This window comes from Ambystoma mexicanum, chromosome 2q, assembly GCF_040938575.1.
Source record: "Ambystoma mexicanum isolate Mex_15411 chromosome 2q, UKY_AmexF1_1, whole genome shotgun sequence".
NCBI classification, from domain to species: Eukaryota; Metazoa; Chordata; class Amphibia; order Caudata; family Ambystomatidae; genus Ambystoma; species Ambystoma mexicanum.
In genome coordinates, this window is record NC_090924.1 from 1,082,605,153 (window position 1) to 1,082,624,288 (window position 19,136).

The 19,136-nt window shown below is 43.4% G+C and overlaps 1 protein-coding gene across 3 annotated transcripts in view; it reads left to right on the top strand.

Moving 5' to 3' along the window:
• Nucleotides 1-19,136, top strand: part of AKAP9 (A-kinase anchoring protein 9) — a 2,953,299-nt gene that overhangs the window by 735,564 nt on the left and 2,198,599 nt on the right. For all 3 annotated transcript variants that reach the window (XM_069648423.1, XM_069648424.1, XM_069648425.1), the window contains one exon: nt 16,858-17,169. In XM_069648423.1, coding sequence (XP_069504524.1) covers nt 16,858-17,169 — 312 coding nt within the window. The remainder of the gene's footprint in view (nt 1-16,857; nt 17,170-19,136) is intronic.

Here is a 19,136-nt window from a genome sequence, read left to right on the forward strand (position 1 = left end):
ACGATTGAGAGTAGTCTTATATATACTGCAAGAGGGATAATCCTCAAAGCAAGATCTTTAGCCGGTCTTGGTCCTGTACTTGCCAAGGCCTGCTTGTCTATAGCTTCTTACACCCCAATCGCTAGCCACTCACTATTAACAAGCTGTAGGGAAAATAAATACACTGTATATAGGTGGCTGTAGCAGTAAGATACTAACATGGAGAAGATGGATGGTACAATTCTAGAGGAGAATACTGGCAATAGCACAGAGGAGAGAAGACCAGAACTGATAAACAGGTACAGGAACAAGAAGACGGAGGTTGGTGTGAAGAGATTAAATGACAGGATTTAAGCACTGAAGAAGGACTGGATACTCCAAAAGAGATTCATGTTGATTCTGGAAAGTTGCAATTTTTGTTTTATTAAAAACAAAGAGAAGAAAGCCTATTCTTTCCCTACATCTTGCCTGTATCTTGGCCCTATCTAAAAGAAACAAATAAATAGTGCTAGTTGGTAAGTCTTACAAACCTAACACAGTTCTCTGTCCAACAGCCTAATCTAACCTAAGTTCTCCCCCTGCCACTAATAAAAAAGGATTAACATGCCTTCAACCAGAACAGGTGTATAAAGGGGTTCCATCTAAAGGTATGAAATGTGGGCTGGCTTCTGACCCCACCAAATGTCTCATGTCTGGTTGTACAGTTCAAGCTAAATTGTTTATTATTTCTTGTCTTCTGAGATAAGTCTTTTGACTCTTGCAGTCAACCCGTGATAACGCCGCTTTTGAGTACAGTTTCTCTCACTCCAGCTTGGGGTTGTATATTTCTCACGCTACCTTGAAATATAGTATCGCAAGGGACCTTTGGGACTTGTATCTCTCTCCCCCCGCCTTGGGGTATTGCTTCTCCCACCCTGTCTTGGTGTTTTGCTTCTTCTGCCCCTTCTTGCAGGTCCAGACACTTTCACAGCGCAGTGGTGTGTTGTATCTCTTGCCCCCTTCTTGGAGTAGATTGGCTTTTACCCCACCTAGGGCTCCCTGGTCTTCCACCCCGTCATGGGATTTTCTTCACTTGACCATGGTTTTGTTTATCTCCCTGCTTTAGGGTCATTTGGCTTTCACCCTGCCTGGGCCCTTTAGTCTCACCTCCTGCCGTAGGCTTTCGGGTCTTACCAGTGCTTGAGGACTGTCCGGGACCCTCCGCCCTGCTCCCGGTAACAACCCTGTGCATTGTCTTTCGTGGTGGCATTCCTGTGATAAGGTAGTCTCCTCAGCTTTGCGTAACCGTGATTCAGCTACTTTCTTGGTTCCCAGCATCTGTTCATCACGTCGGCCCGATGTTTGCTGGTTAGCCTGTGTCATGGTCTATGGGCACTGGTCAACTACTTCTGGAGTGATCAGTACTTCTCTGCTCATTCGGTCGAGCTTGGCTGGCTCCAGGCCATCTCGGAGAGAACAGTGTTCCATGGGGAGAAGGGACAAATTCTTTGGATTCATCAGATGAGACCGCGCAGAGCATATTAAGACAAAGGCAGTGTTCTCCAGAGTAGTACTTTGTGGTGAGAGCGAGGCAGAGCTAGGCATTTTCCAAAGTTTCGCATTACAGCCCAGGTGCAGAAGCCAGGCTGAGGTCCTCCACGCATGCTCACAAATCCTAACATGATGCCTCACAGTTCTTGAGAATAGCATCCATGCTGTGGTGTTCCTGAGTGGCTTGTAGGCCTGCTCCTCAATAGACAGATCCTCAATAGACCGCGTGAGGGCAAATGCGTCGGCTGAGCTCCCACTACGGGAGAAACAGCAATCTCACTAGTGCATGTACATGTCGCTTGTGGTAGTATGACACCTGGTATGGTGAGATGCCAGGATGCTGGGAAATGTAATCATGGGTACTCTGACGAATCTGCTGTTTCTTCCTGGATTTGAAAATTAGTTTAACAATGATGGCCTTCTGGCCCTCGTAACAATTATGACCATTCTAAGATATTCATCTGTTCTCCTTGAGGCTAGGGAGATTAGCCCGTCCCGCAAGACCTTCCCTAGGGGACAAGGACACTCGTTCCCGTGAGTAACTCCCTAAGCCACAAAGCCAAGTAGCATACATGGGGCTAATTGCTGCAAAGACTACTGTGCCATATACTTGTTTGGCTGAAGGTAATGCTGGAACCTGCCAGCATGAAGAAGGAAATGAGAAGATCTCTTTAAGAGAACATGCATACTTAAATGGGACGAGTGGAAGAAGGTGGAGAGGCATAGAGTATTCAGAGTTGTACCAGAGAACAGTCGCAGGAGATGGCCCCTTTCAAAGAGCATCTGAGTGCCAGACTGAGACGTTGGAGGCCCAGCGTATCTGACAACTGGAAAATCGTTGTACAACAGGAAAGCAGAATCCTGCTGTGGGTGCTGGCGAGACCACGTCTCTATCGTGGTGGGCAGGGTGCCCAACCGAACACGCCAAGACCATTTGCGAAGGCAATGGGAAGCATGAGCAGCTTCCAAGTGGTGATGCCTGTAGACAGCGTAAGGGAAGCCGAGAACGGAAACGGATGAGCGCGAAGAACAAGAGGCATTGGGAATGCGAGCAGCTTCCCAACTTCGAGCTCTGTACAATGCAGAAGGACAGCCGAGGACTAACGTGCGACGAAGAGAAGGATGGAGATACTCAGTACCAGAGAAGAAGATCTGAGCGAGTGCAAGAGCCTGCAACGTTCCCCAGCCTGCAGAGCGGTAATGGGGAGAATGGGAGAGAAGGGAGCTCGCTGGGGAAACAGAAGACAAGAAGAGGAGCTTGTCCCAGTAATCACTAGGAGTTACTGAATTTAAACCTATGAAATTGGAACTGTTTAAAGCTGAGAAGGAGGTGATTGAATAACCCTGACTGGGACGTCTATGAATGGTCCAAACCAGAACCTAATAAAGGAAAATACTATATAAGCAACAAGCTGTAAAGACAAACTGTGACAAGTCTTGTAAAAGGCAAGGACAGATAAACGTGTCAAGTACAGCAAGTGGCGACAAAGAGAATCCCTAAGTGGGGAAATACCAAGTGGGCAGAAACCCCATCCGAGCTGAGAGATCCTGGATCTATAGACTGTGGGAAGTCTAAAACCCCCAACCAACAAGTAAGGAAGTATCACAAAGAAGCTTGGCATAAATACTTTGCTAACGAGAATATCAAACCCAAGTTTGTTGTAGAGGAATTACAAGAGCTAATTCAAGAGATAAGAAGAGACTATTACTGAAGATCCTGCTAGATAAATAGCAACAAGAGTAAAGACTTTGATCCAAAGAGGCCGGCGGAAAAGACTGATTCATCAGGGGAATGAAGCCAATCTCCTGGGATTGTTTTGGTTTAGTTTCCTAATGACAAGCTCTGAGTAGAACTAGATTTGGACGGATAACTTTTCTTTCTTTGTGACTTCCTGACGACAGACAAGCACATAGTTCCTTTAGATAGGTAGAGAAACCCTTTAGAATGGGGATATCTAGGACGTTCTCTTATAATTTAAGTAACATTTATTTGGTAATGTCCTCAAAGAGTCCTGTTCCTTCTTCCGACCCACCACGCAGTTTACCACATTGCAGTCTGTGAAGGATTCTGGCTCCCTTAATAAAGGCAATGTTGGTATGGAGTATGAACTGCATCTAAGTAACTTAGTGTGTGGGTGCTTCCTCTCAGAGATATATAGGATTCTCATGGATGCAGGCTCTGTAGCACCAATGACGGTTGCAAAAAGGTAAAGTGTCTGGTTCCACAAAATATTGCACAGAGCTTCGGGGTCAGATGTTCTTAGCAAGTCTTCAAGTTTTTTTAAGGTATTCATCATTGCATCTTCAAGAAGGTTTATCCTTCCATATATCAACAAGGACAGGGAGCCAACACCTCACATTTATGGGACACTGTGGTTTGAAACTGAACCCACAATTCCTGGCCTGTATGCATTCAAACATTTTGGTACACAAAAACATAGGATGGTTTTACTGGAGACATCTCATCCATGCTGATCGCTTGTTTTAGCTCACTGCACCTTTTAGAAATTCAAGTGATGTCAGTCATGACCATACATAGCCAAATTTGTTTCCCACACATCACTTTGATGTCTGATTCCAGGATTGTGTTCGAGATTTTTTTTAAAGGTGCCTCTGGTTCCACGAATGGAGTACATCTGTGTTGTGCTCCCTCAATTGCATCGAAATACAGATGGTATCCAGGGATCCCTTCAGTTTTGCAGGCAAGTATAACCACTTGGGGAAGTTAGTGGAACATTGTGAAATACTGAGCCACACAACCCTTTTGATCCTTGAGGGGAGCAAATTAGGATTTGCATGCCTCTCGAGCAATTGAGCTAGAGCTTAGCAGGGCAAAATTGTGATCCAATCGGAGAACATTTAAAAAGTTGCATGGATGACGGACAGAGTCATAGTTTAGGGCTTCCAAACAAAAATGAGGGCATGGGCTTTCCGCTCTCATAGAAGATTTAAGCTGTCATGAAGACCATTCCTCACTTTCACGCTTGGGGTACAGCTTCTGGTATCAGAGGTTACTCACTTCGTGGCTTGTGCCAATATAAAACACAATTCCAAATGCTGTCTCCACATGCAGGGAAAGCAAACGGAGCTTTCCATTTAGTTGATTCAGGATGAGTGAATCACCGGTCAGGGCATTCAGTGTTTGATTGGTAGTATTGGCTAAATACCCACATCCTCAGGGCATAGACTAATAAGAAGGGTGAATCCTACTAAATCAAATCTCCCTCAACGCCATATTTATTTTTGAAGTGATAAATTTGGAGACTGACCTATTCTGTATACTCTTACACCCTAAATGAAAACCTATTCCCATAGTTTAAAGGGTGGAACATCACCATTGAAATACATAATCTAATTTTACCAATGTGCTTCCAGGCAAACATATTGATAATGTTTTACGTTGTTGAGCATTGGTCAAAGCTTCTGAAAGGATACCTTTCTCATTGAATGGTGGTGAAGGCTTGTGAAGAATTTTCTTCCCATCCCAGTAATCCACAATGTCATTCAAAATCTCATGTGCAAGTTGGCCTGGCCTCTCATTCAGTATATGTGTGGATCTGGCTTTGGAGCCCACAATACATTCTTAATCTTCCACAGGAAGACGCTCTGTTGTTTCATAATATTTGTGGTTTGAAAAATGAAATATTGTTGTTTTGTATTCCATAGTGGCCAATGAAAATCATATGCCTGCAGTTGCACACTACTGTCAAAAAGGATGCAAGGTCTGTCTTGCTATGGGCCTTAATTCAGAGCTTCTCAGTGTATTGTTGATACTTTTGCTTCTTCTACTTGCTCGCTTTAGATATTCTCATGCTTTCACCTCTGCAAGTTGCGGAATCCGTACACATAATCGCAAAAAAAAGAAACGAATGGGAGATTTGTCCGAATTTCAGCCGTACGAAAATTACATATGGACGAAAGTTTCGGCCAGTCTCCCATTTGCATTGCAGTGAACCAGGGCAGTGGGGCTGCAGGGCTGTCCCCCCGCCCCCCGCACGGATCGGGTTGTCACCCGCTCCCATCTAAGTTATTTTAAAAAGAAATAAAGCAAACCCTGCAGCGACGGTTCCCATACACGCAAGTGAAGGGAAGCAACATCACAGAGGGATGCTGGAGATGGTGGCACACAAAGTGTGCCGCCCACAGGTAAGTAAGGGGGTGGGAGGCAAGGGGATAGTCCAAAATTTTCAGGGGAGAGAAAAGTTATTTTCGGTAAAATAACTTGTTTTTTCTCCTTTGAACATAATGGATTAGTTTATATCTCAGTAATCCCAATTTGCTAGATGCCGATAAAGACTCCTCCAAAGTCATCCTTATTTTTTAACTCTGGGAATTAGAGAGAAATTGTACTGTGTTGGATTGCTTTTTCTTTTTACTTTCAAATCATTTTTTTTATTGTTGTGTTTTGGTTAAACTTTTTTACACATTATTACGATTAATAAACAGAATAGAAAAATCAAAAGACGAATTAAACAACAAATTTAGCGTGATACATAGATTAAAAGCATTCTAGTGATAAGATAACTAATAACCTGTTTTTGTAAAGTTCTCCTCAGTAATATAAAACGGTATTAGCCAACCCACACAATTGTGATCATCTCGAGGTGCAGTTAAAGCAACTCTTGTATTTTTGTCCATATTTGGTAGACCACAACATTTTAAGTTGTTGACCTCCCTGAATATATGAAAGCCCATATGTGGTCATAGGTACATTTCTCAATGTTTTACCTCAATCCACCATAAGCTTTTTTGTGAATTTCCACTAATTTCGAACATAAGGTAAAAAAGTGCCTGGGGGTTTCAACCGCTAGGTTACATATCCTACAAGATCGAAAAGCATAGGGTGCGCCTGTCCAAACACCTATACGAGAAAGAGTAGGGAGCAATTCCGATCTTAAATTCATTATAAAACTTTGCACACTAATATCAAATAATTTAGTAAGATAAAGGCAGGGAACATCCACCGGTAGTCCCAAATCATTCAAATGTTTTAAATGTACCTATGTATGAGACATCAGCATTTCTATCCCATATCGCAGCTAACTTTTCATTTTTTTTTTCTATAACACCCAATTGGGTCTTCAGGAGAAACCTGAAAGCCAATCTCCTTAAGAAAATTGTACACATGCCCCACCCACTCCCTTAAATGGTTATTGTCTAGATATTTTGATAACAAATTATTGAAGTTAGCGAATAAGGAGTCCTTATCATCCTTCTTATCTACCATTCGCAGGAAGTAGATTCCCATTCTTGTTTTCAGTTGGGTTTCAAGAGATATTAATCCTTACTCACAATTAATCACCTCCATTGGGGTTTTTCCCCCGACAGCCCCAACGCTCTTCTCCACAGTTTTCCTTCCAATTTCTTAACCCGCATTCTTTCTTTATTCATGAAAATCTCAAGGCCATAGGCTAAACAAGGTACAATGCAGGTTTTAAATCATTTTATAAGGGCTTCAATCGAGTATCCTGTCTTCTGTCTAATCAAATTTAGGATCGCTACAAATCTTCGCTTGACCTTTTGTCGAACAAAGTTTTCTAGTGCCTTTGTACTTGTAGAGTTGGATATGTAGACCCCCCAGATATATATATATATATATATATATATATATATATATATATATATATATATATAAGAATCCACAACTTCAATAACATTGTTGTCCATAGTCCATCTAAATTGATTGCTTCCCTTTTTATTTGAGACAATAGCCATGATTTTAGTTTTATTATAGTGAATGCTCACATAGGCTATGCTTCCTGTGTTGTAGACCAATCAGGGTTCAGCAATCGGGAGTGTATCATCAGCATAAGCAAGACAACTTACAAATTAATTTCCAATCTTCGGAGGGAAAGTACGAATATCCATAATATGCTGCCCCATGTCTGCAACATATAGATTGTATAATATCGGGGCCAATGGGCTCCCCTGGTTTAATCCACAAGTGTACCCTCCTGATTTAACCGCATTTGAGTCACTGTGTCTGACTAAAGCTCTTGAATAAAGTAATCTGACTCAAGTTCCACTCCCGGAATTTAGCCCACAATCTCTCCCTGTCTACAGTGTCAAAGGCACTCTTATAATCTATGAAGCATACATAAAGAGCATCATATTCTCTCTTCTTGCTTTGACGCATAAGGAAGGCCAAAGGTATGACAAGGAGCCAGTCCCCTGTCTAAACCCTGTTTGAACCTTAGCCAATACCTTGGAATTTTTATATATAGGGTTGACCTCAGTTCCCACTCTTGAATCAATGGTTTTATGGGATTTATAGAAGTTCCAAAATATACGGCCGTCACCATAACGTGGGTCCTTATACATAGTAAACCATTGAGAGTTACTTGTCGATTATGTCTTTTTAAGAACGTTTTTGTATTTAGTCTTGAATTGAACTACTTTTTTTCTCTCTCATCTTAGCATCCACATCAGTTAACTTTTTCATTTTGCTCAGTGCTCTGACATATTTATGGTTTTCACCTGCTACAGCTGGATCAAACCACTTTTTTAATGACCTAGAACCATTCCTAGGTTTACGGATAACGTGTTTAGCATTCTCAAAGACCACACACATAAATCAGGCAACACTTTCTCTTTAGCAACCTCCATGGGACAAAATGAATCAAAGAAAGCTGTATAGCACTCAATGTTTTAACAGACCAGTATGTTCTATTACCGGACAAGTTCACCCTTACCTCACCAGCTGTCTTTATTTTTGATGACAGCCAGGAGGCAATGGTGAATTTCTTTACCACATGGTCACTCACAGGTGTGGAAATGATCTGCAATTTTCCAATAAATTGACGCATTGCAAACGGGAAGAGGACGTAATCATTCCATGACCTGTAATTCCTAGCACACCAAGTATAAGGATGACCAACAAACTCCCAGATAACAGAATACAACTGCAGCAAGCCATTGGAGTTAATGAAAACATCCCATGGATCCTCATTGATTAGCAGGTCCTCATCTGCTAACACAAAAGTAGCTTTCATGGGTATCGGGTATTATCCCCTTTAAAAATATTGCCATATATATGGTTGTCGGGAATGGGCATAAGCGATATTATTAGTGGGGATCATTTTTGGGGTAAATGGGACCGGGGGCTGCGGATGTGTCCCCCACTCCCTTTAAAATAATATGGGGGTTGCAGGGGTGTCCCCCGCAGGTTTAATGGGTTAATATTGCCGCAACAATATGGCACCATTCTTGTATGGCAATATTTTTGCAGGGATATTAACACATGGAACCCTTTCATGTCTTTTAGGGTAAATTAAAAGTTTTCTGAGACCTCCTTTCGATGGAATCCAGAATAATTGAGGTCACCAAGAATTAAGAACAGTGCGCCAACATCAATTTTAGACCAATTCCCCAAAATGTTATGTAGGCAGAAATAATCTGTAGAGAATATACATTATTGGGAGGATTGTAAGATTGATTATTAGAACATTTTATAGATGGTCGCCAGTTAGACGTTCCAGGATTCCCCACAGTTTGTAAGTGGAAGACTGGGTACATTTATATTCTGAAAAGGACAGATCTGATCTCACCCCCAAGATGAGGTGGTCCGAGGCTCTACCACCTGTACTGTGTCTATCCTGTCGCTGGATAATTTGGTAGCCATCCAACTTAAACTCATCCAACATACAGGTTTCTTGTAGGGCAAAAGTATCGGCCTCTAATAAGAAGGCCATTCCCAAATGTTGATGCACAGGAATGGAACCCCCTGGTATTCCAGGTGACAAATCTCAAGAAACCCCCCACCCCAGCTAACTTCAGTCAACTGTCTCTCAAATGTCCCGTTGGTTACCATGAGGGCCCTGTCTACCCATACCAGGAATCCTCTCCCTTAGGCCCCTTCAATTTGGTGTAACTATCTTTTCAAGGTCCATATCGAAACCAGGTTTAGAGGTATCCCTACTGTTCATCTGTTTAGGTACTATGGGAGGCAGTATCTCTTCGATTCTAGATATCTCGTATCCTGGCTCCAAGAACTGGGGGGGAGCCATAAAATAGAATACATCCTGCAACAATTGGGGAAACTAATGGACTATTGCCCGACTGGAATCATATGCCAGGTTAGGGACCTCCACCCTAGTTAGATCATGAATCCTAATAGCCCTAATATCGGATATTTGATGAAAGAGTTACAGTACAAGGGGCTCTGTATAGAGGCAAAGGGGTTATGTTATTTTTGCATTTATATAGTGCCTTATGTACCATTGTTATGGTCTGAAGGCGCTGGTAGGTTGAACGCCCTTGGGAACCGAAGTTCAAGTCAGTAGAGAGAGTAGAGAGAGTCAAAGGTGCGTGTGAGCACCGGATATGTGTGCAGCTGGTGTGGCATTCGTGAAATAGTTGCTTCTTAGCGGTAGGTGAGGTGGTTGAGAGGTCAATAGTATGTGTTCGTTCTGGTAGGATTTATCCAGACCGATTGTGGCTGCGTTGGACCTGAGGAGAACGCCTGGCTGGGGGGTGTGTAACCAGCAGTGTTTAGTTAGAGTGATGGGGAGTTTGAGGCAGATGTTGGTATGAGAACAGCTGTACCGAATGGTGTCATAGTATCGCTGTGTTATATTTGAGTGGTGGTGTAAAGAAGAGAGTAAGCGTGGAGAAGTGAATATGGTGGTTTACTGTAGGTGCTTGAGATCGCGTCCACTCCAATAGTTCCATGAACTTCATCCGTTCCATGTACTCCGACTGTTCTGTGCATTACGACCGTTTCAAACACTCAGACCGTTCCTTTCAAAGCTCTTTCAGATGTTGCATGCCCTCCAAACCATTCCATGTACATCACGCCATTCTGTGCACTCCCATCCGTTCCATGCACTCCCATCCGTTCCATGCACTCCCATCCGTTCCATGCACTCCCATCCGTTCCATGCACTCCCATCCGTTCCATGCACTCCCATCTGTTCCATGCGCTCCCATCCGTTCCATGCACTCCCATCCGTTCCATGTCCTTCAACCATTTTATGCACTCCACCATTTTATGCACTACTCCTTTCATTCGTTCTACCCACATTATCCTTTCTTCATTCATCATCCATACACATACGTCATCTTCACACTGCTCGTTTCATTCGTTCGACCCATGTTATCCTTACTCCAAGCATCATCCATCCACATGCGTCATCTTCACACGTTCCATTCACTTAACTAATTGCACCCATTTCACTTGTTCCATGCACTTCATTAGTTCCACCCACTTCGCCGGTTCCAAGCACATCACCCGTTCATTCACCTACTTCATTCGTTCTACCATTTCACCTGTTCCACCCACTTCACCCATTCTACATCAGTTCATCCGTTCCATCCTCATCCTTCACCCGTTCCATCCACATACTTCACCCGTTCCATCCACATACTTCATCTGTTCCAACCACATACTTCACCCGTTCCATCCACATACTCACCCGATATAGGGCATCCACTTCACCCGCACACCCGATATAGGGCAGACTTTCTAGACTTTGGCACATTGACGTTATTGGGGACACTGTCAAATCCCGCTATGCCAGAGTGGTGTTATATACACTTCTAGAATCAACTTTGTACCGAGAGGATATTAGGCACACTTCTAAAATCAGCCAAGGCACACTAAAAGGCACACTTCTAAGTATAACCAGGGCACGCTATCAGGCACACTTCTAAATTCAACTAAAGCACGCTATTGGGCACACTTCTAACTTCCACGTTGCACAAAGCGGATAATAGGCACACTTCTATATTCAGCTTTGCAGAAAGAGGATAATAGGCAACCAAAACATCTTTGCAATGGGGATGATGTTATTCAACCAAATTTAAATTTGCACAGTGAGGATATTCAACTAAGGCGCGCTAATGGGTACACTTCTAAGGTAAACCAAGGGCACGCTATCAGGCACACTTCTAAATTCAACCAGGCCACGCTATTAGGCACCCTTCTAAAATTCAGCTTTGCACAGAGAGGATATTAGGCGCACTTCTAAAGTCAACCGGGCACGCTATTAGGCACATTTCTAAAGTCAACCAGGGCATGTTAATATGCACACTTCTAAATTCAACTTTGCACAGAGAGGATATTAGGTGCACTTCTAAATTCAACCAAGGCACGCTAATAGGCACATTTCTAGATTTAACTTTGCACAGAGAGGATAATAGGCACACTTCTAGATTAAACTTTGCACATAGAGGATATTAGGCACACCTCAAAATTCAACGAGGGTACGCTATTAGGCACACTTCTAAAGTCAGCCAGGGCACGTTAATAGGCACATTTGTAGAGTCAACTAGGGCATGTTAATAAGCATACTTCTAAATTCAACTTTGTACAGAGAGGATATTAGGCGCACTTCTAAATTCAACCAAGGCACACTAATAGGCACATTTCTAGATTTAACTTTGCACAGGGAGGATATTGGGCAACCCAATTCACAAGATATCAGGCACACTTCTAAATTGAACCAGGCCGCATTATTTGGCACACTTCTAAAATCAGGCAAGGCACGTTATTAGGCACACTACTAAATTCAAATTTGCACAGGGAGGATATTAGGCACACTTCTAGATTCAGCCAAGGCGCGCTAATAGGCACACTTCTAAATTCAACTTTGCACAGAGAGGATATTAGGTGCACTTCAAAATTCAACCAAGTCACGCTAATAGGCACATTTCTAGGTTCAACTTTGCACAGAGAGGATATTAGGCACACTTCAAATTCAACAAGGGTACGCCATTAGGCCCACTTCTAAAGTCAACCAGGGCACGTTAATAGGCGCATTTGTAGAGTCGACCAGGGCATGTTAATAAGCACATTTCTATCCAGATGCGGTGCAAGCTAAAGTTCAGTTCCCTACATGTGTGGCACTAGCTAAATTGGCAAGTAAGTTAATATGCATCACAAGGCAACATTTACAGTCCATTTATAGTGGTCACAAGTCTTCCTAAGTATGTATTGTTTAAGTCTATGGCAGTCTATGTTATGGAAGGTAAGATAGAGCGACAGGGGCTTTCTGGAGTAGAGTGATTGCTCTACGCCCCACCCATGCCACACTCACGGTTTTGTTGGTGTCTGTTGGCTTCCTTGGCTTCCCCTGCTGACACCTGCAGACACATCTTGGAGCCGCCAATTTCGGAGCTGCCCTTGGCCTTGGGGCCCTTAGCTGCAGGGGCTGCCAGGCAGAGGGCTGCCTTGGTCGGTTCATTTAAGACCGGACAGTCAGCCAATTAGAGGGTGGAGGGAGGTCCGGGAGGCGGGCGGAGGGAGGGGAAGGGGGCAGTAAAGGAGACGGGGAATGGAGCAACATGAGGGGGCATGCAAATGGGTTACAGAGGGGTCTGGGGGACCACAGATGGCACCAGGAAGGGGTGGAAAATTACACCCAACAAGCAGCTGCACTCACCGTCTCCAGAGGATGGAAAGAGCTGGAGCGGGCACGCGAGTCGGTACACTCGCAGCCCCACGCTGGATGCACCAATGGGAGGGGGTGGGCGGGAACAGGAGGCGGGAGGGCAGGGGAACCAGGAAATGGGTGCGGGGAGGGAGTGGGACACAAAGGGGTTACAGAGGGGTCTGGGGGACCACAGATGGCACCAGGAAGGGGTGGAAAATTACACCCAACAAGCGGCTGCACTCACTGTCTCCAGAGGTATCAGTTTTGGATGACCAACTATGTCCTTGATACTGACTATGCCTGCTTTGGTAGGATCCCGCGTCAAATTAGTCTGCAGAAAATCCTGGGTAGGCGAAGAACCCATCTGTTGGCTGATTCCCCAGTCTATAAGATCCTCTGAGTTAGCCTGTTTTTCAAACTTGGGAAAAGTAACTCTATTTATGGGAGGATTTGTATTATCATCCTTTTTACCCAGCCAGGGTTCAAGTGTACCTTGATTCATCTCCTTATTGGATACTACTGATTTATGTCTTTTACCCATTTTACAACTTTCCAGTCTAATGCCAGAATGGACCATGTCCAGAGCCTTTCTCTTCCTCCATAGTTAAGTGAAAGCGAGAAGATGATTCAATACAGTTAACCTTCTGTGAGAAATCTGAAAGTGTCTCGCTCACTAATCACCAGGAATCTGTCATCCAGGTGGCCAGGATACTGCATCGCTATTTGAACCAGTTCCTGGGGGAGGACCAGTGCAGGAGGATCGACTGGATGGGGGGGCTTTGGGGAGTGGAAGCGGGACACTGAAGGGCGAAATGTGGTATCCCCTTCCTTAGAACACCCTTTCCCCATCCTACCAGGTAGGATATCTAGAAACTTTACCGCCCGCCCTCTCTTACAACACAAACACTTTCTCACGGGCAGTTCATTGTGAGCAACAACGGACTAATTCTAGAGCCGTATACCTGACATGTTCCAACACAAGGGTCAGGCAGAGTCAGGCAATTACTGCTAATTACACACCTGACTTCCATCATGCTTCCCCACACAGATTAAAGGCGGAGCACGAAAGCACACTCTGAGCGAGGACAAACACATGATGAAGCAGCTATTCCGGGATGGCAGTTTAAATCGAAGAGAAAGGCGGCAAAACCAGAGGATGACGAGGAGGGAATCGCTCCCTGCCCTTTTCAAGAAAGGATTGCGCCTTTCAGGAAATCTCAAGGAAAAGACATAAGACCAAGAATTCCAGCTGACGAACAATGCAGTGTTTGTCGAAGGTACACAGGGCCCTGCCGCCTTGATGGCCAAGGCGGGGAGAAGATATTGCCACTGTGGTACCATCCTTGACTCTGACAACAAAGCAGCGACAATGAGCTTAGCAAAGCTGGTGGGTTAGGAGAAGCTGATAGCAAGCTGGGCTGTGTGATGCTCAACGTTGAAAGCGGCAAAATTATATGTACAAAGAACATGTGTACGATTGAACTTTAAGAAACCAAGAACGGTACCAGAAACAGAGTAGTCCGGCGCCACATGGGTGCTCACTCAAAGGTCTCTGTTTTGGTACCCCAGAGCGTGTAAAAAGATTACAAAAAGGTGAAGCAAAGTGGTCCTGCAATGGGTTGAGTGGAATCCCGTGCACATTCGAAAGTGTTCAATTGCATACGTGTTGAAATTGTTCTGAGCCCAGCTGAGGGGCACTAATTGTATAAAAAGGGGTCTGAGCCTGGAAGAGGGGGATCCCTGGGGTGAATAGCAAATTTCTCCCTGGAAGATATTGTTGTTTAAATTGGCCTGAGCCCGGCTCATGGGGACCAATTGTGAATAGTGGGGATCTGAGCCCGGAAGAGGGGGATCCAGGGTGAAGAGTAAATCGCCCGACGTGAATGACAAGGAAGGAACTTTGTCTCTTTATTTTTTATGGAACATCAGGTCCTCTGAGGCAAAAGACTTTGCACCAAAGAGACTTGGGCAAAGAAATGCCTTGATATAGGAGAAAGGAACTGTGACCTCGTGTCGGAGAAGCCCAGGAGTGTGCTGTGCTCAAGTGACCCACCTTGTCCCTTGCTAAAAATGTGGGGAAGGGAAGCCCCGGCCTACTCATCCTGACTTATTATTTTGGTGAAGACTTCTTTCTTTTTGTGAACATTATCCCACACTATTCTGTATCCTAGCGGTAAGGATTGGCAATAGGTTTTTTAGTACAGGCCCTTTTTATTTAACTAGACTCCACACGGATTGTATTATTATTATTTGATGGTCGTAGCTTGCTCCCATCATAGATGTAGGGTTAGATAGGCGTTTTTCACACCCCTGATAAAAGTTCAATAAACACCCTTGAACTGTGATCACTTGTGTCTCTCTTACTTTGATACCATGCCTTCCTTACACTTCTCTGGGGCACAATTGCCAATGCTTGTTTCACCATATTGCTTTTATTTTTTTTTACCCTTTTTTTTTAGGTGGGGAAGACATAGATTTTTTTTTTTTTTGCACCAATTCCTTTTTCTAGCAATAGCTATTGGCGCTTTCAGCGGTATCACTACATATTATCCCCACCAAAAATATCGCTGTATATACAGTCGTCTGGAACGGCCATGGGCGATATTTTTGGGGGGGATCATTTTTGGGATTTTTAGGAGTGGGGGTTGCGGGGGTGTCCCCCGCTCCTTTAAAATAATGTAGGGGTATCCCCCGCAGGTTAAACGCCTTAATATCGCTGCAAAAATATGGCGATATTTTTGTATGGCGATATTTTTGCAGGGATTATAACACATGGAACCGTTTCAGCCTCACTTTGTGAGACCACAGTATCTTTGCTGGCTTATTTGGCATTTTTTCTATTTGTGTAAGACTGTGAGTGAGGATCTTTTTAAACCTTGCCACCAAAACTCATTATTTTGTACCTCTGCTTTCCTGGTAACCCCTATGGTGATCAGGGCAGGGGTGCCTTTTCCCCTCTCTGGGTTTGCAGTGTATTTGGTGCAGACTGGTGGAAGTCTCACTACATTTTACACTCTACATCTCTTGAGCTAGGGGAAGCCTGCTGTAGGTGATGCCCTCCCTTGAACTTGAACGCACAGATGGTTTACTCTCCTCCACATCTTGAATATCCTTGTTTTGAGTTCTTCTCCTCCTGAGAGGGAGCTCCTGATGTGTCTGGGCTTAAGCTGGCATTGTATGCTGCTCACCCATAGGACTAACTCATTTGAAGGACATCTCGACTAGTTGCGCTGCTGCTGCTGTTAGTCGTTAAACTGAGCCTCTTGCCTGTGACTCCCCACCCATGAGTCATGTATATACAAGGATCATCCCGAAACCTGTTCAATTCTACTTCTTCTTTGCCCTCTTACTCATGGGTTGCCTAATGGTTATCGTCGATCAGTGATCCTTTGTTTCAGGCCTTGCCTCTTATTGGGACACTGACTTCACAAGCAGATATGGGAACCAATACCTAGCCAAACACAACCTTGATGCTGAATGTGGCCTCTGCACTTATATCCTTTGGGGCTCCTGCAGCATTTGTCAGTGTCCTTGGGCCTTGCGGGCCTCTGAGCTGCATTTGCATACCCTTTCTGTGCGCCCCCTAGATAGCAATGCTTTTTTCATTGGCCTTTTGTCCCTCCTCTGCAGTCTTCCACCTTCTCTTTCCTCTGGTTCTCAACCCCATGTCTGAGACTCTTCTGTACTGTGGATGGCTGCCATTGTTTTGTGGCTCCTGGTACCTGTAACTAGAATTTACTTACATAAATAACTGCAACTTTTCTATTCGTTTTGTTATAAGAATTTGAACATTATTTACCTGTGAACTATTGGTGATCATTTGTCTGTGTACTTCAGCTGGATCTTTGGCCATAACTTTAACTCTTCACGTTTTTTAAAGTTTGTATTTGTTTTAAATGTATTTATATACTCTTTAAACCGCCAACATTTATAATGCGGATACTATATTATCTTTGTTTCTTTGTTACTTTTTTAGGTTATTGTAGAGATGACAATTGCATTTGCTCAAAAGACTGAACTAGCAAGGATATCTATGCAGCAGAATGGTGACACTTGTAACCAGAACAAGCAAGTCAATAATCGTTGGGAAGAAACTGACAGAGGAAGCATATCTTGCAACAAAGGAGCACAACTGTGTGAATCCACAGCAGTTGAAATGGTCATGGAGCAGTCATTTCCCCATTTAAGAGGCACATCCTCCAATCAGTTGCTGAGCTTCAATGAACACGAAATGGCACATCAAAGAGAAACATTCCCCAATGATGAAGATCCCCTATTGAAGGAAACAGTAAGTACAAAGAAACCCCTACATTCCTTAATATTTTACCTTGTGAACTTTGGTGCATAAAGCAGCAAATGATGGTTCTTATGAAGTAGCATGAAACTTAGAAGGCATCAACAATTACTTCAGGAGACTCAGGTCACTGCTATGTAGACCCACCATGCCAACTTTCCAGAAGGAGACACCGTTTAAGCAGTGAGACGGAGTAAGTGCCCCAAAAGAGGAAAACAGAAAAATGTTCTTTTGCTCCAATTCAAAACCCTTCAAAGAATGGAGTGTTGAATCCAAAGTGATAGTATGTAACAGTAGTTGGGGTGCTGAATGTGAAAAGAGTATGCTTCGGGATTGCATATGCACTGTAGAGCAATGTGTTGGCTTAGATATTTGCCGTGAATACCATAATGACCTGAGAATCTGGGCAGGGGTCCTCGGTGCTTTAGGAGATGCAACACTAATCAAATTGTCAGTTACTAGCTGTCCTAAAATTATCCTTCAGATTGGAGTATCTGTTGGTAAATATTTGGAGAACTGCAGATGGGGCAGACATGGAATAATCAGTCTCTTATCTGGCACATAGGGTACATAAAAAGTTAACTTTGCTGTTCTAATTATAGTCTATGTATGACATTTAAGAATGGATCGTTGGAAAAGAATCATCTCACCTCAGTAGTCCTTGATGGTGGCAACAAGCTGAAGCCCCCACAGATTGGTGTGTATGGGGAATACATAGAATGTTTATTTCTGCATAATACTGATTCAGTGGAGGATACAAGATACATGTGGAAGACTTTTGAAAATGTTGAGCAGAAAAATATGCATTGCCATGACATCTGGGGTTAGGCAGTTATTTAAGTAATAGGTAGATATGTGTGAGGACTGTCACAAAACAGTACAGTTATCACATGATCTAGACCCACATCCGTTGTTGACAGAGCACATCAGGAAATAAAAAGTGCTAGAAGTGATATACAACACGATAGCATAGCAATGTAGACTAGAGAAGGAGACTTCTAGCCTGACTAACAAAGTAAGCCTGTCATGAGAGATGACAATAAACAAATCCAGTAGATCTAGAGATAATAGCTGCAACTTGAATCCAGATGATGCCTACTTGCAATCATATGCCCAGGGAAATTCAGATCCGGAAATGACAAATATTACCATCGATGCGAGTTGCATCATCATATGCCCAAGTGCTTCTTCATATGCTAGGTTCAGCTATTAGTTCTAGAAGGATCTAGTATACCAGCTACAAAACGTTTCATACAGAATCAAATGATAAAGACATCACAATTTGTAAAAGAAATGTCAGTTTTAAAAATAGTGATATTTTTCCTGTGACAAATTAAATGCAATTGAGAATATAGGAAATACAGCAGGTTGAATGTTCCTGCTATATGTCAGAATCATGTTGAATCTCACAGGTGCCAACAATTTCTTGGCATGCCACAACACGATGTGTGTGTGTTATGCTAAACTTAGCATGTCAAAGGTTCAAGGTCATTTTTGACTTAATACTCTCACCATAGACCAAAGGTTGCCCTCAAGCATAAAGACAGATACACATGTTAGGCTTGCACATAGGTAAAGGTAAGTGTTCACTAATACAGTGTTGACATCATTCCAGTTTAATGTTCTGTAAGCCTTCTTTGGAAGGGCAAATAAACCCCATATGCTGGGAAACTGGCAGATCACCTTTATGGATTGCCTAAATGTGCCTATGGGGACTGATTTTTTATAATACGGGGGCATAAAACTTCCTACTATATGTTCAAACCAAATCTTTTCCCTCAACCATAGGGTTGAGGTAAAAGGTACAGTAGGCAAATTTACATCATTGTTTTTTCTTACAAGATAGTGAGTGTAACAATAACCATGATATGCTGGTGTTTCAGGCCGGGTGTAGTTTTGCCTAGTGTATGAAAACTGACATAATGGGGCTCATTTTCAACAGAGCAGTAACGTAAATGCAT